Source organism: Ipomoea triloba, chromosome 3 (genome assembly GCF_003576645.1).
Source record: "Ipomoea triloba cultivar NCNSP0323 chromosome 3, ASM357664v1".
Classification (NCBI taxonomy): Eukaryota; Viridiplantae; Streptophyta; class Magnoliopsida; order Solanales; family Convolvulaceae; genus Ipomoea; species Ipomoea triloba.
The window spans coordinates 19,336,917-19,363,831 of NC_044918.1; the positions used below are offsets into that span (position 1 = coordinate 19,336,917).

The 26,915-nt window shown below is 34.0% G+C and overlaps 3 protein-coding genes across 4 annotated transcripts; 1 reads left to right on the top strand and 2 right to left on the bottom strand.

The window, feature by feature from the left end:
• Window positions 1-404: 404 nt before the first annotated feature.
• Window positions 405-3,219, bottom strand: LOC116011728 (beta-1,4-mannosyl-glycoprotein 4-beta-N-acetylglucosaminyltransferase). The gene is made up of 2 exons (XM_031251130.1): window positions 2,969-3,219; window positions 405-1,836 (listed from the first exon to the last, which is right to left on the bottom strand). The coding sequence occupies exon 2, from the start codon at window positions 1,771-1,773 to the stop codon at window positions 682-684; it is 1,092 nt and encodes a 363-aa protein (XP_031106990.1). The 5' UTR covers window positions 1,774-1,836; window positions 2,969-3,219; the 3' UTR covers window positions 405-681.
• A 12,874-nt stretch (window positions 3,220-16,093) lies between these two features.
• On the top strand, window positions 16,094-17,690 carry LOC116012275 (transcription factor MYB114-like). Its single transcript, XM_031251778.1, has 3 exons — window positions 16,094-16,246; window positions 16,501-16,630; window positions 17,078-17,690. The coding sequence occupies exons 1-3, from the start codon at window positions 16,120-16,122 to the stop codon at window positions 17,481-17,483; spliced, it is 663 nt and encodes a 220-aa protein (XP_031107638.1). The 5' UTR covers window positions 16,094-16,119; the 3' UTR covers window positions 17,484-17,690.
• Window positions 17,691-17,759: 69 nt separating this feature from the next.
• Window positions 17,760-26,077, bottom strand: LOC116012273 (TBC1 domain family member 15-like). Of its 2 annotated transcripts, XM_031251776.1 has the most exons (11): window positions 25,923-26,077; window positions 25,307-25,477; window positions 24,613-24,687; window positions 24,035-24,094; window positions 23,300-23,398; window positions 23,066-23,176; window positions 22,032-22,103; window positions 20,167-20,283; window positions 19,435-19,584; window positions 19,048-19,148; window positions 17,760-18,369 (listed from the first exon to the last, which is right to left on the bottom strand). In XM_031251776.1, exons 1-11 carry the CDS (start codon window positions 25,983-25,985, stop codon window positions 18,042-18,044), a joined length of 1,347 nt encoding a protein of 448 aa, XP_031107636.1. In that variant the 5' UTR covers window positions 25,986-26,077; the 3' UTR covers window positions 17,760-18,041. The 2 variants fall into 2 exon arrangements, with proteins under 2 accessions (XP_031107636.1, XP_031107637.1); XM_031251777.1 differs by lacking the exon at window positions 25,923-26,077 and having other exon boundaries at window positions 24,613-24,722; window positions 25,307-25,413.
• Window positions 26,078-26,915: the final 838 nt, after the last annotated feature.

Consider the following 26,915-nt stretch of genomic DNA (forward strand, 5'->3'; position numbering starts at 1 on the left):
TTATTATATTATTATTAATTTATTATTAATCATCTTAAATAACAAGTAAATTTGTGTCAAAACTATAATATAATGCAGTTGTTATTTGGACACTTTGGATATAAACTTGTATCACTATAACATATTTAATAGCTTTCAAAATTTACTAAACCATGCAAGGTTAAGCTTCTTCATAAATTCACATTCAAAAAACTTCATAAAAATAAAAATACACAACTTAATTAAACATAATAAAATGTTTAAATTTTTTGAATGATTACTCTAAAAATCATAAACTTGCAGTTACTATTCCTAAAGTCTATTCCTTGGCCTATTTCATTCTTTAGGGAATAACATTCTTATTGCCTAAAAATTCATCAAAAATTCATCATCCAAACGTGTTGTTTGGGAAGAAAGAATAAAACTTGAATTTGAAGCTGAAGTTACAGCATCTTTAAAGTTATAATATATCCTGAAGTGCAGTACATTGAAGTATTGAACAACACAACAATTACTCCTAGTTGCCTATATACTTCTCCTGAGATTGTACAGGATGCTCAATATATAAGTGAAAACAAAAAAAGTTAAATGAGGATTCTAAGTTGGAAACAACCTAAAATGTTTTTCCTAAGAACAATGCAACTGTTACAGAGAGCATCAAAATGGTGTTTACCTTAAAACCGGAGGACGAAACAACAGAAATCATGCGGGCGGGCGCATACAACCTCCCGGGAGGAGGAATCTGAAAATTTCAGCATTTTCGATCAAATAAGCGGGGAGGTGAACTGCAGATGCTGAAGGGGGAACGGATCCCATCTTCTTGATCAATTCTTTGAAGGTATACTCCTCGGGCAACATGTCGAAAAGATCAGCCCCTTGACAGATGAGGTTTTGGATCCTAGTATGGTCAAGAAACTCCCGATGCCTTACTCGGTCTGCGTGACTATATGCGGTCATCTTGAACACGAAATCTTTCAGATAGCGGAAGCAGAAGCTGCAGTGCCATCCCGCATCCGAGAGGATGCGGTCGGTCTGTCGAGAGTGTCGATATTGAGTCCACGGGCTGTAAATGTGGACCGTGGCACGCCAGCTGCTATAGTCCACGGGGAACTCAAAGGAGTATAAGTAGTGCCTCAGCTCGAGATGCAGAACGGGGGGCACCCCGTCACACCACTGCAGCAGTTTTATGGTATGGTGGCTCGGGATTTCATCAGTATCTGACATAATAAGAAGGTCACCATTGGATATACCTGCCCGTCGAAGCAACTGGTTCATTGCCACACGCTGCTCTGCCTCGAGCTTAAACGGATCCTCGTGTGACCTGTGGGATGCAACGCGCCCCGGGAATACACTGTGGACAATCTTTTCTGCAGCAAAGGAAAACCGGTTCTGATTCTGAGCAAAAATTAGAGACTTTGGAAGGCCAGTAAACGTCGTGTTCGCTTCTAATATCACAAATTTAGTCACATATGGGTGCAGTTCTTGCCACCTAATCTCGAGCAGGTCCAGCTCGTTGCTGAATATGACGGCATCAAATACCCGCCGGGGCTCAGTTCGAGCAGTCCAGCCATGTAGGCGACAAAGGTGTTCCATCGAAACATTTTCTGCATAGTAGTGAGGTAGGTGCTCAAATGGAGGCGGTGGGCTGTCCCATAGAGGACGGAAAAAGTACGAGATCTTCTGGACATGGTTTAAGATGCCAATGACACAAATCGGGACGAGTATAAAGACTAGAATAAAATAATATCTCCGAGGAGATCGTCTGGTGGTAATGCAGAAAGGTCTTCGGGCCATGCTGTAAGAGACCACGATTCAAAGGCTCGACTAACATTGTGTCATTGTTACTTCTATTCTGATCTGCACATTTTCAAGTTTGAGTTAAGTAAACAACCAAATAAATCTTAACCCAAAATAAAATCATAAACACCAAAAATTATCAGGCATCACTGTTCTATTGGAAATGCAGAAACAGTAAAGGCGAATTAACATTCGTTAGCCATTAACAATCACGCTTAGTTTTTAATTAAACCTTACGACTACGAAATAATGAAAATTTAGATTCAGTTGATCAATAAAACACACAAGAAGAAAGCTATGCTACACTTCTGTATCAACAAAGTTTGGCTATGGATAGTCTCACTAGCATTTTCTAGGGCTTTCTGCTTATCGATTCTGCAAGGGAAAAATTGGAACTTTTGTAAAAACTCAAAGGCCATAGAGGATTGGTAATCCACAATAGATAGCCCAATTGGATCAGTAAAGAAGTTGACTTATGACATAAAACTCAATTTACCTCTCAAATCAATTGAAACAAGCCTAGCTACCATAAGTATCAAGCAAAGATAGGAACTTCTTAAGTCCTTTATCCCTATCTGCCCAATTCTAGGACCAAAAATGTAAGCATTTCTTACTGTACAATAACCATCAAAGAATTATATCTAAGCAACAAAAACTGAGATATGGAATCTGGGATTCTGGCATTCTTTTTCAAGTTCTAGGGGAAAGCAAAATTGCACCCAGAGTTGAGTTTCAATTGATTTTGTTCAGATTCTCTCAACTTATACAAAACCCACCAATGAAATTCCCATAACACCACTAAATTCACCCTTTTCATAAGATAAGAATATGCCCTGTTTAGTCCACACTACATTCCAAAATTTCTATTCCAGAAACAAAAGCTCATTGAATCTATAAAGCATCAGAATGCTGCTATTCATGAAGGGCAGAAAGGGAAACCCAAACTTTATCTACCATTTAAAAAAAAAAAAAAATAAATCTTTATTGCTTTAATACACTTCATTTTTTTTAGCTCCCAATTCATGGAAATGCATTCATGAGGAAAAGTCAACTCAAGAAAAGGATTGAATGAAAAACCAGAAACACAAGCTTCCTTAAATCCAACCCAGAATAGCAAATTCAAATTGAATAGCAGCCCTAACATTACCAAGAAATCTAGAGAGAAAATGAATAAAGATTCAAACTTTAATACCTCTCATCTGGGTTGCACAGACTTAGGAACCCAAGGTCAACCTATCACCAACATCTATATTCAGGGATATAAACAACAATATTGTATTTGCCGTTTATATCTATTTACATGTGTATTCCAACTGGGTTTGAATATGTTTCAGATAGGGAAAAAATAAAAAATGCGAATGGAGAGGAGAGAGAGAGAGAGAGAAGACTTCTGGTCCAGGAGTGAAGTTAGGGGTGAGGTAAGAAATGGCAGAGGGAAGAGAGGCTGTGATTCTCTACGCTCAAGATCATAGCAATCGGCATCTCAACCAATAAAAAGATGCTAGCTAGAAGCATAGCTTTCATGAAATTTGTTGTAAAACTTTCCCCATCGGAGTTTCCTATGAATTTTGCATAATATTAAAATAGATAAAATCAATTTTCTATTTTTGTAAGTTTCCTATCATAAATCACTTTTTGAAGTCCTAAACTAATAAATGTATTATTGTAATTTGAGAAACATAAATTTATAAGATTTTAGCGGTAGTGACCCTCTATTTTAATTTTTGCTCTTTTAATTTTTTAACTGTAAAGGTTAGACTAATTTTTTTTTATGATCTTCGAGGTTTTACATCTCCTCGACTTATTCATCATCAATAAAATCGACATTGCATTAAAAAACATAAACTAATAAATAGCATGCCTAAAAAGTAGAGTAAAATAAGATAAGTATGATGTTATTATATTATTGTTAGATTTTTATTGTAATTAATTCAACATAAAATTCTATTAAAATTAATCAATGAAGTTATAATGAAAAGTAAATGCACTTATTTGGATGTAAAGAGTAAGAAAAAGAATAACATGAGGTTGTTTTTTGAATGATAACGCAAACTTGCAGTTACTAGCTATTTGATGATGTGTATTGAATAATCAAGAAAATCAATAGGGCACTCCCTCTCTGAGTACATCTAAACTTATAATATTGTGGTTATTAAATCAACAATTTAATTATCATGACTTTACGCCCGGAACATGAGATTTTAATTTATAACACTTCGACATTGCCTAATCCACTACTAAAACTTTTTTAAACTTCAAAATTTAAGAGCGAGTCATATAATAATACATATAGGAATTTAAGAATGTAATCTGTGAATGAGTAAATGGACATATATAGTTGTTCTGTGGTGTGTGTGTATGAAATAATGGAGGTAATCTTATATTGGAGATTGGAGGGACCCGTTGGGAATTACAAGATAAATTTAGAAAAAAAATATTATTTGAATTAGATTAAGGTTTCGGACATGAGATTAAGGTGTTGTTTAGTACACATTTTTCAAAAACTAGCTGTTATTGACTTGAACAAGGATTTTAGACTTGGGGTCCAAAACGTATACAATGGGTTCAACAAGTCATATGAGTGTCATTAAATACAAAATGCCAAAAACGTATACAATGGGTTAGGGGTGTGATGGATACTCCTTGTTAGGGTGCCAGCCTATTTTGAAAATTTTGGTCTTAAAAAAAGGTTTGCTTTGTGTTAGATTTTATATTACTTGAGATCTTATAACAAAATCATATTACAAATAGAATTCTACCATTTTTTTTGGATTTGTGCCCAAGGTATCCTTCCAGCCGGCAGCCAGAAGACTAACCCTCGTCCCAACTGTCAGCACACTAAGTGGTAGGGGACTGGGCAAATGGTTTGCTCCCCCCAAACTCATGCTTAAGGGACAAGGTGCTGAACCACCACGCCAACCATGTTGGTTATAGAATTCTACCATTGAAACAACTCTTGCAACATTTTTGATATTTTGTTCTTACCACTATTAACAAGATAATTGGACATGGTACTGGACCTGATCCGATTCTATTATATATTTTAACTTGGAGGAGTCAAAACAATTAACACGATTAAATAGTAACGGCCAGGCAGAGCATGTTGAACGATGCACTTAAAGCAGAGCCCAACACACTTATTAGAACACCGACCCATAAAGAGCAAAAGTTATGAAGGGGAGCGCACATCAATTATTAAGGAGCCGCGTCACTTAATGAGGGGAACCGTTACATTTATTTAGAGATCGTTGTGCCTACTAATATTGTAACCATTACTACTAGTATAAAGGTTGATCGAATATAACAACAAAGGAGGACACAATCTAAAACTTGTACCCAAACACACTAAGCAATACAATTCTATTTACTTACAAACATACCTGGTAGCATTATTACAGTTAATTATTATTATTATTATTATAAGTCCCTTTACATGTTAATTGATAATAATAAATAACTAATTTTATCAAACATTTTTTTCTAAACCACTAATACAATTCGATAGTCAAAATTCCTGACACAATATGATAATTGTTAACATTTAAATGTTGATTGTCAAATAAGGCCAAGTGTCAAGCTAAATCTAAAGACTTGGAGGCAACAATGGAGGGTTGAAATCCAATTGGAAGCATATATGTAAACAAAGAGTTAATGATGATGGAAGGTTTGGATTGAAACTTTTGTGCACATATGAAGACTAAGATTAACCGGTAGACTGATTACGCGACTTACGGTTTATCTTCGTAGTGGCTCTAGGGGTGGGGGGACACCTAAGTTTTTTTAATTTAACAAAGACACGTAACTATTGATGTTAAATCTAGGGGTATTATTGTTAAGTCAATCAATCACACATATGCCCAATCCAAGTATCCCAATATGATCAATTGTAATTGTTAAATAAATGCATTGGGGGTGGGGGTTGGTTGGTCAGATAAAGCTATAGGTTGATGCTTGAATCCAACACAAAGAGTCAATATCGCCTCCACTGAGACTCGAACTCACAACCTCTCATATGAGTGAGTAACTTGGTGTTACTAGACCACAGGTCCTTGACTTTTCGTAAATTAAAAAATAAATGTATTTTGACAATATTAAAAAATAATTTTCTTTCATAGATTTTAATTCAATAAGAATGTGATCTCATCTTAACTATATATAAATAGTAAATACTTTATATATTTATAAATTAACTTTATATTACTAACTCTTATTTAAAAAATAGTTTTCTCTCATAGATTTTAATTCAGTGACTAATCCCCTTCTCCATTCGCAAAGCCAAGGATCAAACCCTTGACCTTTGTTTAAGGGTGAATGAGTCTCCTTCACTCAACCACACCCTCTAGGTTTAATTCGATAATCCTACCACAAGTTAAAAAGGGAATCTACTTAATAATCAAATACAAATAATATCCAATCAAATATTACTACATAAGGAGATGCTATTATAAGGTAAAGTTAGGATTAAAGTGTAGTGTTAATCATTTATTATTTGTGAAAGGGTTTTTTAAAGCTTGTGTATTAAACTTCATTGTTCACTTCTATTTTTAGATTTTCCTGTGCCTCTCGGAGCGAACGTGGGTGGACCCCGGACTGTTAAACGGACGGAGAGAAAGACCCTGTAAATTTACCAAAAAAAAAAAAACATATACCATAAAATTGTATCATCTATGAATTTGTTTGATACTATAACTATAAGATAATGGTACTTTTGAAATAATAATGATAAATAACTATCTTTTAGAGATTTTAATCTAAGAAGAATAATATTTTAGCTTAAATCTATGAGAATAATTTATATATTTATAATAATTTTTACTTTACATTTTACTATATGATTTTTATATTTATTCTATAAGTGTATATGATTTTTATATTTATTTCCAAAATTTCCCCCTTTAATAGCATTTTTCTTTAAATTATAATTAAATAAATAAATCAATATAATTAAATAAATAAATCTATGTTGTTTCATTGTCAAAAATAAATAAATAAATCTATAAGTACTTGAGTAATAAAGTTAGAACTAACGGAAAATAATAATCTACATATATACTATATTTCCAGGATTAAATACACATTAAAAATAAAATTGAATTTAGCAATCTGTAAAAGTAAATGATTAATATTTGATATCATCCATAATTCTGTAATATGTAGGATGATTTTTTTTTGTAAATCGCTTAGGAATCGCCCATATTTAAAATCTAATTGAATAAGTACCAATACTTTTTTTTTCTTTTTTTTGTGAAAAAGAAAATTTGAACCCTTACTCAAAAGTATGCACCGAGTAAACTTCACCCTTGCGTAATAGCTCACAAATCATATACGAAAAATAAATCTCACTGAGAAGGGACTTGACCAAGAGGTGTTGGCAAGAATCAATAAGTGTCAATACTTGTTACTTATACTGCATGGCCGTGACTAGTGAAGAATTAATAGAAGAGTTATAAAATTGACTTTTAATTGGTATATATATATATATATATATATATATATAGTACTAGTGACTCTGTTACAATATAGTATTTGTTCATAATTGTTTTTTAAAAATAGTATCTGTTCATAATTACTTTCTCAACCTACTGAAATATAAAGAGACCGTAGCACCTCCACTGTCCACTGAGGAAGAGGCCACCCCATTTCACATGGAGGGTGCAATCGGGTGCCACTAGACCACAAGGTCATTGACAATTGACAAATATATTAGTTACTAACGATTTTTAAATTCTTGTGTGAGTATATATGTGATGCTACTTATATATTTATATATAAATCACAAGTTATTGGCTTTTTTCTAATTTGTCAGCAATTGTAAGACTATTTCAAGTAATTATATTAAGGCAAAAACTTGTGTGAGACCGTCTCACCATGAGACGGGTCGGGTCGGGTCGGGTCGGGTCAAGATGCAAATGTTACACTTATATGCACAAATGTCATACTTATATGCTCAAATGTAATACTAATTAGGAATAAAATTTTTGTTACTTATTAGGGTAAATGTAATACTTTTAAGGGAAAATACAATATTTTTACATTTCGATTTAAAAGTATTACATTTTTCCTCAAAAGTATTATATTTGCCCTTATAAGTGAGAGGCACTTGTCAACATTACTTATTATGAAAAATATATTACTTTTTCTCTTATAAGTAACAAAAATTGTATTTTTGATTAGTGTTATATTTGAGCATATAAGTATGAGATTTGCACATATATGTATGAGATTTGCACATATAATTATGACATTTACATGGTGCTTTGACCCGACCCGACCCGTCTCACGAATAAGGATCCGTGAGACGGTCTCACACACCCTTAACCCTTATATTAAAGGTCTTCCATTGCCCTTCAAAGAAGAAATTAAGCATATACCGATTATTATTTTCCAAGTCAAGGTCTTCACTGGCCTACGTACAATGGGTGGACCACAAATGGAACCAAAAGTTCAAATAAGTAATATAGCTGTTATGATATGGATTGGATGGTGTTATTGCCAAAGACTTGGGTAATGTTGCATTCCCCTCAACTCTTAAGATCTATCTTTTAATTATTGGGGAATTAATCTATTAAAAAAAATTCAACGCTAATTATTATTTTCACAAGATTTTTTTTTTGAGTACTACTGACTTTGTTACAATGTAGTATCTGTTCATAGTTACTTTCTCAACCTACTGAAGCACAACGAGTCAACAGTTGCCTCCACTGAGGCTCGAACCCACTCCCATCATCCATGTGGGAGTTTTCACAAGATTCGTAGTGAAGCAATTACAAACAAATACACGAGTAATTAAATACACTATTAGCAAGTTTGGTTTACTCAGGAATATAATTATTTCATAGGAATGAAATAAGTAAGGAATAAAATTGAAATTTCATTTTATTATTTGTTGGTTCGCCGGAAAAATGCATGAGAGAAGAAGAAGTATGCATAACAACAAAAATACATAAAGATGCTCGGGACTCGGGAGTAACCTAATATCAGGACTTCCCTCGGGTATTATTTTACAATATTCAAATATTCACCTGACTCTATTACATATCTATTGAAGATTAATTTCATGACCTCCCATTTAGAAAAATCACTACATGCCACTCAACCATAAGGTCATTGACTTCTCTCTCAGATCCATTTACAAGTATGGAAAATTGCTGAAACATATCCAACGCTGGAATTGGACTAGTGTACTCTAACTCAAAATATTGGGCTTTGACAGCCGTGCTGTACAATGGGTTTGGGCTAGAATACCCATGCCCCAATAAAAATTATAAATAAAAAGAATTAAGTAAATCCTTCAATTATTATCGAAACAGGAATTAAGTTATTAATTTAAAAAAATTTCAATTAAACTCCTAAATTTGGAAAAAAAAATGTGAAATTAAACTATATTTCACATGTAACCAATACGTTATCTGTGCGGACCAAACCCTTATTTGGCAGAGGCAATGACTGTCAGAGAAGCTTTGTCATGGCTTAAGGGGCGGGGTTTGCTTAATGTTGAACTGGAGTCTGATTGTTTAAACTTATGTATTGCTTATAATTCTCCATCTTTGGACTTGTCGTATGTTGGTTTGGTTATAAAGCAATGTCATCTCATTGCTAATGATATGGGCACTATTAGTGTGCGGCATATCGGGAGGTCAGCGAATCAGATTGCTCATGCATTAGCTAAGGCGATTGATTCTTCTTCTGTTCTTATTTCGTGGGTTATTTCTCCACATGCTTGTATTTCGGCTTTCTTTGATTAATGAAGTTAGAGTTTTATTTCAAAAAAAAAAAAAACGTGATCTCTATAAACTTGATGATGACGTGGCAAATTTTTACTTGCATCGCTAACTTTTTGCTTAAAATATACGGAGGTAGTATTATCAATAATTATTTTGCCAAATAAGCAATATTAGTATGAGGTGGCATTCCCTAGTAGTTTATTGGTAAAAAAAAAAAGAGAAGGTAAATGTGGGTTAATTACACAGTGATGGACTTTCTGCTTCTTTTGGCACAGTAATTCTCATACTAGTTTGTTCCTCGCTGCTATCTCCGGGCCTTTGAGACCGGTCAATGAAGCCCGTTTAGTCGAAGTTCTTGCCATCAAGGAGGCTCTTTCTTGGCTAAAGAGTAAACAGTGGCAGAAAATATGCATCCTACCCGACTGCCAGCAAGTTTGTCTTAGCTTCAATGATTCTTCTCAAGATTTATCATATGCTAGTACTGTGATTAGAGATAGTCTTTCGATCTCTCTTTTTTTTTTTCTTTTTTTTTCCAGGCTTTTGGCATTAGCTATATCAATAGATCAGTGAATGTGTGTGCTCACACTTTAGCCCGGGCTGCACATTTGTACACTGATCTTCATAGTTGGTTTGGTGTCCCCCCTCATTGTATTTCTCACTTGATTAATTGAGTTTGGTTCTTTCAAAAACAAAAACAGTGATGGATTTAATTAATCCGGGTGGACCGAATGATCAAACTCGATAAATAAAAGAAAATAATAAAGGGATAATAAAATGGATAATATAATAGAAAACAAGTGATATGAATCTCAGAGACAAAATGTTGTATTAATTCGTAGTGTAAAGCTAATACAAAAGGATTTGTGTTTAGACCAAGTAGAACATGATGTCCTAATGAGACAAATACAAGGACTTATATACTAACGAACCCCCATAAAAAGGAGGGAGCGGTTATAACAACTCTTGACCGCCCACAGCCTCGCAACCGGGCCCCCGAACTAGCCAGCCGAGGCTCCCGACCGAAGCCACTAGCTAAGGCCGGCCTAGGGCTCAGCCAAACCCAGCCCAAGTTGAGACCCTCAATAGGGCTCGGCCAAGGCTTGAGCCTCGGCCCAAGTTGAATGCCATGGCCATGGCCATGGTCGAGGCCCATGGGGTTCGGTCATGGCCTAGGCGACCCGGTGGAGGAATCGATCTCACAGAGGGTACTGGATGAATGTTAAAATTGTTAAAATTGCCTAAACATTTAAATTTTGGTACTAAGTTACCAACTTTAAAAGGATGGACTAAAAATGTTGCATAAAGATTTGAATGTTTTTTACTAATAAATTCCAAACAATATTATAAACATCTAATTAAATTTTTTTTCTATTGGAATACACTTAAAAGAAAATAGTATATATTTCATTAAAAAAATATTTTTAAGGAGCTAAAAATTAAGGTAATGTCAATTGGTGCACAAACATTTGAACCTAATGAGAAAACAAAGATAGCAAAAGTTGTACATCATATCTTGGATTGAAACAAAGAGACTTTGTGCGCTATTATATAGGAGCGATCGAGATTTACTCAATGCATACACTCTTGAGTAGTGGTGCAGGTTCTCTTTGTCACCCAAAAAAAAATCAATAGATGATATTTAAATAATATTTGTTAAAATAGAAAACTAAATAGTGTAGTCGTTAAAAATAAAAGAGAATATGTAAAAGTACATGATTAGTAGTCTCAAATGCATATAAATGAATATATGTGTATGTTAAATGGGTAACAATTATTGTATGTCTTAAATGTTAAAGGCCAAATGCTTTTAAATCAATAGGATAGAATATCATGATGATAACTTAGCTTTTTTGCAATATTGTAGGCTTTAGGCATGATGAAGAATAGATTTTTCCCAAAGGGAACAAAGCCGGAGAAGCTGATCAACATTTAGATGATTTGACAACCTAACCTTTATTAATTTAATGGGAAAGAGTATGTAGCTCAAATACTTCATCCAGAGCATATAATATATAAACATAAATGTGCACTTCAATTATCAACTTATATTTTTAATTGAGATATAGTACATGTTTCAGTTCTTCTAATTAGTTTAGTTGTATACTTTTTATGCTAAGATTATTTAGTCATACTGACATGATATTTAATTTGGTCTATTATTAGTTAAAAAATGATAATGCATTTTCACATTAAAAGACATGGTAAATATTTTTTTTATTTACCATGTCTTTTGATGTGAAAATATGTGAAAATATGTCTTTTGATGTCAAAAGACATGGTAAATATTAGGATGTAAAATGTTAAATATGTTTACAGGGAAAATGACAATTTTAATTAGTCCCTCAATTATGGAGAAATAGCTAACTTAGCCCTCAAATATTAAGACCTCCATATTTACTTTCTCAATTATTAATTTATTATATATCTTGGAGATGCATATAATTTCTTGGTGACAAATTTTGTTATAAATATCGATATTTGCTCTACAAAGTCCTAACTTCATAAGGTTACTTTTATAATATATATCTAAGTCTTTTCATTTTTTCCTCCAATTGAGGAGTAAACATTGATATACTTAACAAAATTTGTCATTGAAGGATTATATATATCTACTACCACTGAAATTATAAATTAGAGGCGACTAAATATGAAGACTGTAGTAATTGAAAAATTGAATCAACTATTTTCTCGTAAGACACTAATAATTGAAAACATGAATAAACTATTTTCCTATGATTGGAAACTAAAATCTGTATTTTCTATAGGTTTACACTTATCCTGACATATTTACTCATTAAAGTAACCTAGTTACTTAGCAAGCTAGCTAGTTTATGTATGTTGTGCAAGATTTTCTATAGGTTTACACTTATCCTGACATATTTACTCATTAAAGTAACCTAGTTACTTAGCAAGCTAGCTAGTTTATGTATGTTGTGCAATACATTTATTGTTTATGAGTTTGAGTTGTAAAACATAAATTAAACATACCATGATTGCATTAAAACCTAGCTTTTTTGTTATACCCAATGTTGGTTTCAACACAACATGAGAACACAAAACTAAGTGAGCAAACATGCATCTATCATATCTCAGATGTTTTAATGGCTCTCACAAAATAAAGTTTGTTTGCCGTACTACATCTCATTATGCATGTCTCAATTACAAAACTATGTGGGGGCAACACAGTACAACCTGATGGGAATGGCTTTGTAATAAGACCAGCCCACTATATATGAATCTTTGATCTGATGAGGGTGGATAGTCTTTATTGACAGTTTGGTAGGCTTTGGTGTAATCCCTATCCACAAGCTCATAAGGCTATGTTAGGAGCTTATAAGTTACATACAGTAAATATAATGGAGGTGGTGAAACGTGAAAAAGATTAATAAAGATGGAAAGATTTGGTTGAGTATAGGAAAGAAGGGAATATCATTGTGCAGATGATTGGGAAAAGATAAAGGGAAAAATGTATCATCGTAATACCAAAAATCCAAACATGCCAGCCTAAAAGCGACAAACTTAGTGTACACTTTCTTCAATTTGTGCTCTCTGCAAAACCCACTATCTATCATCTTCCTCCAAGACCCACACCCCATCACACCACAAATTCACTTGGAAGCTAGGATGGATACAATAATTATGATTATTTTAATTCTAGCTCCCTAGCTAGCTTTTCTAAAGGAAATGGAAACTTTTAGTTAGTTTACTAATTAAAACTATCTTCTCCTTCTTCTTCTTTTTCTTTTTGGATTTTTAAAAGATAATGACAACAACATAATTACTATTTAAAAACAATTTCTTAATTGACGATTATATTAAATAATATAACTCAAGAATATACGGAATACATATGTACTTCAATGTGGGGGTCCCTTTTGGTCAAGGATGACGCCATGGCTAGAGGCCATTGGCCTAATTATAAGACTAAATATACACTTAAACTATAAAAAAAAATGAGCTCTCTTTGTGGGGAAGAATTCCGGGAGAACCCGGGTTCAATTCCCACAAGTGACGATTCTCCCTGGGCCAGCTCCCGTGCCTCCCGGAGCGAACGTGGGTGGACTTGAACCGTTTAACGGACGGAGAAAGACCCCGTGAATTTACCCAAAAAAAAATACACTTAAACTATAAAAAAAAAATATAATGTGTGTGGTGGTGGTCGGGGGAGGGTTCATGTGAGAGCGTGCTCATAGGTAAAAAGTGAGGATTAATCTGATTCATCCATTTAGATATATAAAAAGTTGAGGGTGGCTAAAAAATAAGAGGGAAACTGATATGGTAGTTTTCATAAATATTGCAAACTTTCAAATTATAAAATTGATGTCCCCGTGGGGCTAGCTCAAGTGGTAAATCACCTGACCTAAAGTCACCATTCCAACGGCATGGTGGTGGAGCTAGAGATGGATCCCTGGTGCACAAAGACAATGATTCTTGGGTAGGGGTTCTGGGGGCTTAAGATTACTTTGGTGTAAGTTGGGAAACCCAATTTTGATCTTGATAGGTGATTGAGATCCTTTTTACAAGAGGGGTACGGTTGTTCTCATTTGAACTCATCCCTATATATATATATAAGGAAAATATTTGGATGAGTTGAGTTTATTTTTGAATCATATATCAAATTAATCGTATAGTAAGGTGTGATTCTTACTACTTTAGGTTTTGTTTTTTTGGTAATTAGACTAAACTGGTTAGCCTGACTAGCACAACTTTCTTATTGAGCTTTTTTTTTTTTTTTTTTTTTTGGCCCTAACCCTATAATTTTTTTGATCTTATTGAGTCAACCCGTCGATTTCAGGCTACGATTGACATCTCTATCCATATAATTCTCTCACTTTCAAAAGTTGATTCTACTGACATATTATAACATTTGCCGTTCAATACTATTTTCTCTATATCCTTGAAATTCCAACTCCTTTAAAATATTATACAATAATAATATTTAAAATTATTATAAGAGAAAAAACAGTCAAAAAACTTTGTGCCAAAACTCTAATTTGTATGCCTTTCAAGTTTTGCAAACATTTTAAGGTTTGAAAGGCTTTCATTATATTGCAAGAACAAAAAATAAATAAATAATGTAACGTGTTAATGTTGAAAGCCCATCCCTTTCAGGGACGATGCTAGTCTAACTATCTTTGCCATATCCTTTGCATAAAATGACAAAATAAAATTCAAGCAAACTCTATACTAAAGTTGCAAATCACCATTTAGCTAGGGGGGTTTGCCATAGCCATAGGAAGATCAGATCAGAGTAGTGGTGTGAATCATTCTAGTATTGGTGATTTGAATGAAAACTTTAGTGTTGGCTTCATGAATCAATGCAATTTTGGATATTAATGAACTCTGAAGTGTTTGTGAACAATGTGGAATTCAGACATAAGTTAGTGCTTTTGCGATCAATGATTGAAGGGAATGAACAGTACTTTTGTGGTTCATGATTGGCGTAATACGCAGCATGTGTTCAATCACTTTCAATTTATGCACCAAGTACCCATCACCTTTTGGACATGTCCCACTTTTACACACCCTCACTCATGCCTAAATTTTGAGTGGGGTTTATTTCCCCATCTCATAAAAAAGTACCCAAGTCCCTAACTACAGCACCAAATTAATTGATAATGCATCTGATCTGATGTGATTAACATTTTTAGTTCAATCAAATATGATATTAAATATTTAATTAAAAGTTAATGCTTATTATAATTCTGTACATTGATCCCGAGTTCATGACAGAGTTTGCAAACAATTATATTTTATTAATGTCATCTATTTATTTATGTATAGTTAAATTTTGTAATGATAACTACATGTGCACATGCACGTGGGGCATGAAGCAGAAAATAAGAACAAATCACTTCTTTCAAAAAATTCTATGCAAAAAAAGTATAGTACATAGAAGTGTTACAATTAGCTGTAATTTGTGCATGGCCAGAAACTAAAGCAAATAAAGGAGATTGTCATAGCGATATGAACGGGTTTATATAATGCATATATGTACCCCCATCTTTTCCTTTTTCATTAAAAAAAAAAAATTATACTTAAGCATATAATTATACTTTTCACTTTGTCATGAAAGAGGAAAGAAGAAATATAACTCTTCTAAACAAGGAGTTTTCCTTTTCGTGTATGGAAAACTGTAATGTACAATAGATGTTAATTAATACCATTATTTAAACTAGAAGCAACGTATATCATTTCTTATTCTTGGGTAATACGTGAGAAACGTGTTTATACAGGAGTATATGTATATAATTATTTGAGATTAAAAACAGACAGAAACAAGAAACGTACGTGTTATAGTGAAAATTTGCTAGCATTGCATGTTCAGTTGTGTCGGTCCTACGTAGTATATTAGCAAGATTTATCTCAGACGTGGATAGATTCAGTGGGGTTAACAAGTGGAGCAGAAATTAGCTTTACTTCAGGATCAAAAAAGTAGCAAAGAAAGCACAAAAGTGAATCAACATAGGGCCCCGGCCTCTAGTACGTGTAATCATCTACCGTTCAAACTTAAAACATCCCCCCATGCACTTTCATCTATATATAATATATTTAACTCATCATGAATCCACTTTCAGATTTCACCATAAAAGTTGAGTTTTCAGAGGACTCAAATCCAATGAAGGCTAAAGAAGTGAAGACAGGGCTGAAGAGAGGTTTTTGGACTCCAGAAGAGGATTTGACACTGAAGAAATGTGTTGAAACACATGGGGAGGGTAATTGGGCAACCATCTCCAAGAAATCGGGTAGTTGTCTTTCTCCATCTCTACAACTGATACAATTTTCACTATATATAAATGTGTTTAATCTACTCAGCTTGTCATTACCTTAATTCAATGCATTCATTATATGTTTAAAAAAAATGATAGAATACATTGTAGCCATGCATACTAGTTAAGGTCCTTATGGATAGTATAACTAGACCAATTGACAGTCACAGAGATCAACTTCTTTAGACATATAACATATTGGTATGTTCATCATTTTCACTGTGTTTCAGGTTTGATGAGAAGTGGAAAGAGCTGCAGGCTCAGGTGGAAAAATTACCTTAGACCAAACATCAAACGTGGTATGATGTCAGAAGACGAAAAGGACCTCATCATCAGAATGCATAAACTTCTTGGCAACCGGTCAGTGAGCTTAATTGTCAAGTCTATTTTTACCTAAGACTATAATAATTAAGACTTTGACTAAAGATATACGTAGCCAATGGAGGTTTGGATTAGATTTGGGCAGGTAAAAGTCAGATTTTGATGGAAAAAAAAGGCTTTCAATCTATTGGAATTAACACTTAAGTTGGGAAGACCAAAGATGGATTGGAAATATTTTGAATAAAAAAAGTTGGAAAGGTTGTTAATAAGGAGGACCACATATGCTGTTGTGAATAAAAAAAAGTAAGAATGGATGAGATAGATTGTTTGCAACACATTTGATCATTTGATATTAATATGTAATTTTTAAATGACTAAACGGGATTCAAATGGACATTTTGCCCAGGCTAAAAATGGAGGTAAAATTAACACCTTACCTGTTAATCACAAGTTCTCAGTGAGTTTCTGTGTTCCTTTTCTGCACAGATGGTCACTAATTGCAGGTAGGCTTCCTGGCCGAACCGACAATGAAGTCAAGAATTTCTGGAATACCCATTTGAACAAGAGGTCTCGTAGAGGAAAGAGGATGAAAATAACTCCCAAAGACGATGACAGCATTTCAGCATCCATCCCCACACAAAGCATGGAAAACACAAACCTGGTTGAAGGTTCTATCAAACAAGAAGATGAAATGGATTCAATCATGAATTCATGGATGGAACATATGGGAATAGAAAACTGCAACATAAATTCATCAATTTCAACAAACAACTTGCCTTGGATATTTGAAGATGTGCCTTTGATTCCCATCCTGGACGACGTTTTGCTTGATGCATTCCAAAGGACTGGAGATGAAACCTTGCTTGATGGTATCCACCCATTCCTGCTATGAATCCAGCTAAAGAGTTTCCAACAAATAAAAGTATGAGATTTGCCTGAGAGTGTATTAACAGTCATGATAGGGGTTTCGTGCCCGAGCTGGTGCTTAATCAGCTAAAACAATCGCACCAGCTTAGTTGCGAAACCATTCTATTCATGTACCAAGAGATGAACAATTAATGGTAGAATTTGAATTTCAGTATAAGCTTTTATTACTCAACTCTGCTTCCTGCTACGATAACAATACACTAAGGAATTTTTCTGTATATATACACTGTAAAGGAAATCCTTCAACAACAACAAAAATTGCTATGGCATTTCAAATGGGCAAATTAGTTTTTACAAACAGAGCTCAGAATTACCAACTGCAGATAATTTTATCTGCATTTCAACAAATGAAACAAAAATGGCAATTCCTAATTAACTAAAGAAAGTTAATCCGGTTCAATAAGAAATTATTGAAACCATATACTTACAAATTACAATGCTTTAATATACCCCAATGATTTTCTAGGAGCCTAGAACTATCATGACTCATCATGCTAGAAGTCTTACTCCACAAAAGTTCAGCTTACATTACATCATCATCCTCTTGAGCGTATAGCGGAACATTCTGAATAGGCAAGGAGGGTGGAGTTCCAGGAGGGATGCGAGCAGCACCATATTCACCAGCACAAAGACATAACGCCTCTGCATCCCTAAGGGTTGTTTCGAGGTCAATATGACCACTCAACTCATTTATAAACTTCAGTAGAGAGTCAAAATCCATCTTCTCTCCGATTATTTTGCTCCGATATCTTTTCAGGATTGCAACACATATATAAAGGTGCAGATGCTCAGTCAAATAGTGTGTCCACAAAACCTCCCACAACCGCAGTGTTTTCTCAAATTCAAATTCCCTATCAAAGGCGAGACAAATTTAAGAGACCTAGAAAAGGAAATTGAAGCACTACCCATTAACAAAATATTTTCATGTTTTCTTGGGGCTTGTTGAGGATAAAACATAAAAATATGAATGTGTATCCTCACCAACAACTTAAGCTTTACCAAGGTGGAGAATGCCATTTAGTAACAGGCATACAATCCAAACAACTTAACCTTCACCAAGGTGGAACACATTTAGTAACAGGCATACAATCTAGTTGAAGATCAAAACCTCCCACTAGAAACTACACTCACAGTTTCAAAGCTACTAATTTAAGACTCCCACACAACTGCTACCCACAAGCAAGAACAACAAAAAGTAAAAAAGAATATGTATATGCATTGGAAGCCACGGATTGACTTGAAATCTTCAGATCTAATGATTCATTGATAGGTTCTTTTCTACCATTATCTTCCTATTCTTTTGTTTTATTTTCTTTCTACTTAATGTAGTAAGGAACACATTTTCACAACAGCAAATAGCTTTATCCATTAGCACCACTGAACATATTATAACTTTACAGGAATGGATGCATAGCACTACATTGTCTTCTTCACTAGAGCAACTAGTTTATCTCAACATGGAAATAAATTTTATTAAAGCAAAGGAACTTTAATTTGTATAAAGAAAATCAGGAAATGGTATCACATGCCTTTTGAATTGTATGAGAATCCAACGAAAGCAGAAGAAATAGTTCAAGCAGTCCTTCTGTTTAAAGTAATTATGCAACAGGCCGTCTAACAACTCCACCAACTGCAACAGTTCAGCATAAAAAATAGCAAGTTGAATGTGCATTTCTTGGACAAAGAAAATGCTAAAATTTAAGAATAGTGATGTAATGGTACTGTCTAAATTCTTTCCAAGCTTACTCTTTCTGTCAACATGATTGCATGTATACTCAAACATAAGCCAACACCATATTGATCAGATCAATCAGATGATAAATAAATTTTCATACGCAATACTAGATGTGATGTAATGCATGTGGGCTCAGCTCTGTGTCTGTGAGAGTTAGAGTGAGAGTGAGAGAGAGGAGAACCTTTGATAGTGCAAAAAGCTGAGTGTGCATTCCATTTTGAGCAAGCTGAAAATTTGGTCCAAGTCGCTCCATTAGTGCAACAAAGCACCAAAAAGATTCTGATTCGTCTCTCATAACATATAATATAGGAGAAAGGAGATCACTCATACCCTATGAGTAAAAGGAAAAGCACATATTATTTTCAATTATCAAGAAAAGAGGAAAAGCAATAACTGCCATTAAGTTTGAGAATGAAATTGAGACTACTCTTTGGGGACTAATAATGTGAACTTTGTCAGAGGGGGCATAATAAAGCCACTGATACACAAATATGCATATAATTGACATCTTTAGAAGAACATATGAATACTAAAAGGCCAAGGGGCCATTTGGTTTGTTACTTTTGATACTGGAATCAGAACCCAAAGTGATTGAGGAGCTTGTTTAGTTGTTTACTTGATTGTAATACTTCGGAATCGGAATCAAATCACCCATCAATAAATTTTGGTAATTAGTGGTTCCTACTCCACTTTCATCTCCTTCAATCACTAACAACAATTTTAATAATGATTCTAATTCCTGTTTACTGACAAATGGATATGTTGCGTTTACTAAAATCCGATCTGATTACTATGTATTTGGTCCAATTCCCATGTTCAAACCAAGCAACCCCCAACCCCCCAAATAGTTTATAACTGTGCCAAATCTATTAATTAGCAAGGAAAAGTAAATTACAAAAGGGAATTAAGTTACCTGACAATAACCCAAATCGAAGTTGTAGAATGAATAAGTCATCAATATGTCTCGTAAAACATTCACATTAGGATTATCATCCCCATCGTAGAATGAGATTGACTTATCAGTCCTCACCTTCAAATTGAAAACAAAAAGAAAGAATCAGAAGAAGAATAAAAGTCATTACAATCCTGTTGTCACTGGTAAGAAACAGTAGCAAGGTAGTAGAAAAGGTGGCCCAGCAAATATTAAGAGAAAATTGGACCCCAACAAAAGAAATATGGTGCTGCAATGATAAATTGCAAAGTATAGGTATAGGAATTTTCCCAATTGTAAAAAGGGAGGCATATATTGGATGTACAGATTAGCTAGCGGGGCAAAACAAGAGGCATGAGAGGGTGCTATGAACTATCTACAATAAAAGAAAGGAAGTGATTTGATGTTGAGATAGAGAAATTATGTTGATATGTTTGCATGTTTTGAGAAAGATGAATCTTGTGGCTTAATGCCCTAATGAGTATGAAAAAGTTATGGAATATGCTTTAGTTAGGAAGCTCAACTTTCCAACATGATCTTGAAAACAGAACAGATATCTGAGGAACGGAAAGAAGTGCACCACAGTACCTATTTAAAAAAAAATATTGATATCCAAGACTGCATAAGTTCTAAAGGCATCAAGTTGATAAGCTATGCTGTGGAACTTCAGAAGATAGTGATCAAAGTAGAACTCAAGACAATGAGGTTCACAGAAATTTTAAACAACTAGTTTGGTTTTTATTCCCTATTTATCTTATTAATGGATTACTTCAAAAGTACCAAGTAAAGAAGAGAGATCCCCATACACTTCTACCACCATAGAAAAACCATATTACAGAGTACCAAAATAGGTATTCTGATGCAGTAGGTGTTAGGGAAAAACGAAGTACCCCAGTATATTAAATTTATAAAGGACACATATGAGAGGATAGTTACAATGTGAGAACAATAGAAAGAAAATTAGACGTCCATCCTATTGCAGCTGGCATACAATAAGGTTAAATACTACTATGTAAATAGTTGCCCTTTCATTTTAATGTCAATGAGTTAACTAGACATATTCAAGATGCTGTTTCATGGTGTATGCCTTTTCACAAAGATAAACCCTCATTATGAAATTAAAGAAACCACGAGGCAAATATTGAAATCATGGTATACACTTTGGAGAACAATGGGTTCAAACTGAGTATAACTACACTCTGTACATGCACTGCAATTTGGAAGACCACTAAATTGAAGAAAAAAGACAATTAATTGGACAGAATGAACTTGCTCAAGTTTATTGTCAAGGCTCCCATGTCATATAGTGGCAGGGGAGCTACAGCCAAAACTTTGTAAGGGTCAGAGCTACCGCTTGAGGCTTCCACATCATGTAGTAACAGCGGAGGAAGATGTGAACAATCTTATCTTACTTTTCTTTTATTTTCCCAGATGGATTAAGGTTGTTTCTGGGGATTAAAAACATCAAATCCTTTGCAACATGTATTTTAAGTGATTGTAAAAAACTCAGGAGTTGAAAGAAAAATTCTAACAGTTTCTGTTATATTGCACAATTGCGGGGTGGAAAAGAACAAAGATTTTATATGGATGCAGCAGTTAGAAACAATGATACTATGGTGGCAATATAAGTTGGAAGACGATGTATATAAAAACATAGGTTAGTTAGTATGGAAATATTTAAGCTCAAGGAACGACTATTTTAGCACTTAATAGGAATGAATGTCTGAATGAAAACTAGAATCTAAGTAGCCAACCCAGCTAGATTGATGTCAAAGCTTAGTTGAGTCAAGTAGAGTTGGGATAATGTCAAGGAGATGAGATATTAAATGCAATGCATAGTTGCATACCACATCTTTATCAATAATGCCTTTCCTTTCCCGGAATTTTGAAAATCTCTTGGCTTGCTCTCTTGAGATGCTCTGCATAGGATAGAGTTCATGGATAACAAGGTATGCAAAAAAATACATATACTACACAGTATAAATTTTTTTTAAAAAAAATTATGTTCAATAAGTCAGAACATCACATTAGCCGAATATTTTAGTGTCTCAATAGATCACATCATGTAATTATATCTGGTTTATAACTATATTCTGGAAACAACTACCTCCCACCTCTCTCAATAATAAATAGGAACATGATGTCCAAAAAAAAAAAAAAAAAACATCACAAGTTAGAAGGGAAGAAATTGAATATTTATGAAGGGGTCACCAATTGATATAAAATATGATAGGGTTTCTCCAAATGTTTATCTGGCAGAGAATCATTTGACTATGCATCAGTTCATTACATGGCATAATGTAATTGAATTGGTTTTAACTAGCACATACAACTGAAATAAGAAACAATCTTTGCTTGTTTCACAGCACAAGGGCATAGTACTAGACGTCCAAAATAAAGCATGGTGCACAGCATCAAATATTGAAAGCAACACCAAATAACAATTATCAAGAAAGTATGCCCTCTTGCAACACATCTTATGTAAGATTTTTAATAGCCTATAGATACAGCTATTCTAATCTGAGATTGGAGAAAATAGGAGAGTTCTACTGAAGTAAAGTAGCTTCTATAAACAAAATGTTGGTTCTTCCCATTCCTTCAATCTTTTTTCCTTTTTGCTTCAACCTTTTCAGTTTTTTTATCCTGGTTTTTTCGGGTCAATACCACTTTATGGTTTATAGATTCTTCTCATACTACTGTGTTCTATAAACAACCAAAGAAAGCAAAATTGATAAAGTATGAAACAATGTGTTCTAACCCAATCAACTACTAATCTTTACATAGATACTGCTAAACCATCCTTGACCACAATAAGAAGCGATTTACTTAACTTCTGCTTGGACTAAAGTCTGAAAGAACCATAGCTAAGAGAATAACAGACCTTCCACTGATTTTTTATGGTTTCATATTCTGACTTTTTAACTGAAGCAAGAAGCTTCCTTTCTTCATAAGTTGAATCATATGAATGATATCCCAACAAGAATTTCCACGCCTGCAACCTTGACTAAACATATTAGTATATATTCTACATCAAATTTAAAAAAAAAAAAATAAATAAAAGAATAGAAAGAATCAGAGCAGATTTATACTAAAAGAAAAGAAAAGAAAAGAAAACCTCTTTCCGCAGGCTATCTTCAAGCCCCCCATAGAAGATCCTCTTTCTCAGTGCTTGTGGGTTCATAACTCTTCCTTCAGAATCCAAGAAAGTGGCCCACTGCATAGGAGCATAAATCAGGAAAAAATGAAAGAAAGAAATTTAAAAATAAAAAGATCCATCAAGTTGGGATGATGAAGGTTCTTGAACCACTGGTTTCAGTTCTGTGGCACGAGGAACCATAACAAACCACCTATAGGAGGTTTAGTAATGGTTCCTGTTCAAGGTAGTTCTGGGTTGTTTCACCACCTATTCAAGAACAACATTTTTCCCTACAGTTTTTCTCTTCCTCCCACAAAAAATCATGTCCCCACACTTTGTGTTGGCTAATTTATTTCCATATTGAGTGTTCTTAAGTAATTCTCTTTCTCTACAAACCAGTCTAACATCATGTCTAAGCAATGGTTCCATATTATTAGATTGTATATTGGTTACAAGTTTTGACTGAGAACATGCATTGATAAACATCCATATAGGAGAAAAAGGCTTGGCAGAAACTGAGAGTGATACTGTGGATTTATCTTGCGTCCTTACTACCATAGTTGCACATGACACAAATAATTAAAGGGTATGATTTCTGCAACATAAGAAACCCAGGAGCAGATCTCAAAATGATGACTTTATGATAAAATAGAAGTGTCTCACATTAACAATTCCCAAAAGTATTGTAATGTGCAAAAAAGTTAAGCCCTTTACCTCCTCCGGCCCCATGGAAGGTTGACGTGGTTTGCCCCATACTAGTGAAACTTTGTCAAACTGCAAGTGGAAAAACAAAAGATAACAGTTAAAAAGGAAGAAAGAAAGAAAATAATGAAGTGTAAACCATTTGCTCAAACTAAAATTGAATGTGACTTTCAAACTCACTAAACTTAAATTTTGAATTGCATTCGTTTAACCATAAATTCTTACAATATAATAGAGTATTCTTCTTTATTTGATATCTCCAACAGGGTGGACCACAGTATTCTTTTCCTTCCTTATTCCATCATATTACCAAACTCATTTTCCAATTTTCTGTGTTTTACTCTTGAACATGACAGCCATTACCTAGACCTCAGATGGCATTCAATGACTCAAAGCTGTTTCTGTACTGTGAGTTAATTTGTTTAGATCTCATATATGATGCAGGCAAGCATGTTACAAAAAGGATTTAATAGGATATTCACCAAGAAAGTTGAGTGCTAGGAAGGTTTTCACTCATGGATGGATATGATGCAAGCAACACATGTAGTAACATAGTCATCTAAATAAAAAGCAGTTGCTCCTTCTCATACCTTGTTATAATTGATAAGAGATTGAACTTTTGTGGCAGGCTCTTCATCATGGTCGTGCTTCCGAAAAGAAGATTTCTGTTTAAGAAGGATAGGAGCCAGCATCAGTCAGCCTACAGATGGGCATTTATGTTAAGTGAAAAATAATATATCTGGTAGGCTTATATTGGAAACTGAAATTTCAGTATAAAGCTAATGAATTAAGTTTGGTTATCTATTTCTTGGGGCCAAAGCATATCAATATATCACTGACCTTGTAGTTTTTTCAAGAGAGCATCAGAAGCACTGAATGCAATTATTTTCTCCAATTAACATATGTTATTTTGAGATCTCATTAAAGATTTAGAAACTATAAAACTATCTTTTCCTTCCTGCCTTATAAAAGCACCAAGTGCATAGCATGTTATTGTGGGAATATAAATGAGTGGAGTGAGTAGAATGGAAGATTTCAAAAGCTATTTTTTGTTCATAAATCAAACACAACTTTTATTACCCCACTAACCATCAACCTTATCATTCATTGTGCCACTACCAAAATAATAAGTTGAATTAAAATTATTAGATAATAAAAAACACATTGACGAATCATTTAAAAATTAATTCCATGAGGCATAATGAATAAAAATAACTATTGAAAAAAACTCCACATTAGAATCACATATTACAAAGACTTCAACCATTAGACAGTAAGCAATACCTTGGGTATAGGATTTCCTTGATTGATCTGCCTCAAATTGTTAATCCAATCCGAAGCATACCGCATTGGATTAATTGTCACCTTATCATTCAAGCACACTATTCCCACATCATCTGACTTATTGGATGTACTCCGTAACCTAATATTACTCCGAGTCATACTCGCTGAACCCTAACACAAAACACCAAATCACAATTCAATCCAATGATTTTGAATCAATGAGCAACTGCAAACCATTCAAATTAGAATACATTAATCACATTTAAAAAAAAAAAAAAAGCAATAATATGCTTCAAAATTCATAAGAGCAATGGCCTGCCATCAAACCGAACTCAATGCGATCAAAGCCAGCTGAATTGCTCAAAGCATTAGCCAAACATTAGAATTTAACGCTATAATCAATCCTCAAAGCTGGTAATCAAATTGAAACGGTTCGATTGACTACAAATGCAAGTAAGGATTAAATTTCATTCCATAGATCACCGCACGAATCATATATAATAAAAAGGAAATCCTCAATTCAATTCAATTCAATGCAATGCAATGCAATCCAAAGCCATGCATCCATTTTCACATACATAAACGAATAGGCATACACATATATGAAATGGCATACTTGTTGGATGGAGGCGGCGTAATGGACGTTGTCGGAGGGTTCGATGATCTCCCTGGCCTGCATCGCCTCTGGATCAGCAGAGAGACTCGAAGGCCGGAGACGAACCCGTGCGGGTGGTTGGGTACACCGTGAGTCAGATGGCGCGGGAACTAGGAGGGCAGGTGATTTGGTTTATTAATTACATATATTTATATTGCTGGGACGGTTATTATTGGAGTAATTGCCATATTGGAAACGCATTAGTTAATCCTACGTATCCATTTGACGAAAAAGTAAACGAGTCAAAATGAAGTCGTCATCTCTAACGTTCATTTTACAATTTTTATTAGAAGGGTCACACTTGCGTAAGACCGTCTCACGAATCCTTGTTCGTGAGACAGATCGGGTCGGGTCAAAACACCATGCAAATGTCATACTTAATTATATGTGCAAATGTCATACTTATATGCTCAAATATAACACTAATCAAGAATACAGTTTTTGTTACTTATAAGAAAAAAAGTAATACATTTTTCATAATAAGTAATATTGACAAGTGTTCCTTACTTATAAGGGCAAATATAATACTTTTGAAGAAAAATGTAATACTTTTAAATCGAAATGTAAAAGTATTGTATTTTCCCTTAAAAGTATTACATTTACCCTTAGAAGTAACAAAAATTTTATTTCTAATTAGTATTACATTTGAACATATAAGTATGACATTTGTGCATATAAGTGTCACATTTGCATCTTGACCCTATCCGACCCGACCCGTCTCATGGTGAGACGGTCTTACACAAGTTTTTGCCTTATTAGAAAGGAAAAAATAATCTTACTTTCATTTTTTTTTTTTTGAAAACCCTTACTTTCATTATTTTAACTAGTATTTAACTTATTTATATACGTCAAGCATTTGTGCTCAAATGATATGTAGTAACTTTCTTGATAGGAGGCTAGGAGCTAGGCTTCATAACAACTCTAGGCGTGCTTCGCCTATGGAATCTCGCACCC

Coding starts and splice junctions, on each gene's coding strand:
- LOC116011728 (XM_031251130.1), bottom strand. CDS start 1,773: ATGGCCCGAAGACCTTTCTGCATTACCACCAGACGATCTCCTCGGAGA.
- LOC116012275 (XM_031251778.1), top strand. CDS start 16,120: ATGAAGGCTAAAGAAGTGAAGACAGGGCTGAAGAGAGGTTTTTGGACT. Junction 16,247..16,500: donor AACCATCTCCAAGAAATCGG/GTAGTTGTCTTT, acceptor ACTGTGTTTCAG/GTTTGATGAGAAGTGGAAAG. Junction 16,631..17,077: donor CATAAACTTCTTGGCAACCG/GTCAGTGAGCTT, acceptor TTTTCTGCACAG/ATGGTCACTAATTGCAGGTA.
- LOC116012273 (XM_031251776.1), bottom strand. CDS start 25,985: ATGCAGGCCAGGGAGATCATCGAACCCTCCGACAACGTCCATTACGCC. Junction 23,399..24,034: donor CTTCCATGGGGCCGGAGGAG/GTAAAGGGCTTA, acceptor GCTCCTATGCAG/TGGGCCACTTTCTTGGATTC. Junction 23,177..23,299: donor AAGATAGCCTGCGGAAAGAG/GTTTTCTTTTCT, acceptor TCAAGGTTGCAG/GCGTGGAAATTCTTGTTGGG.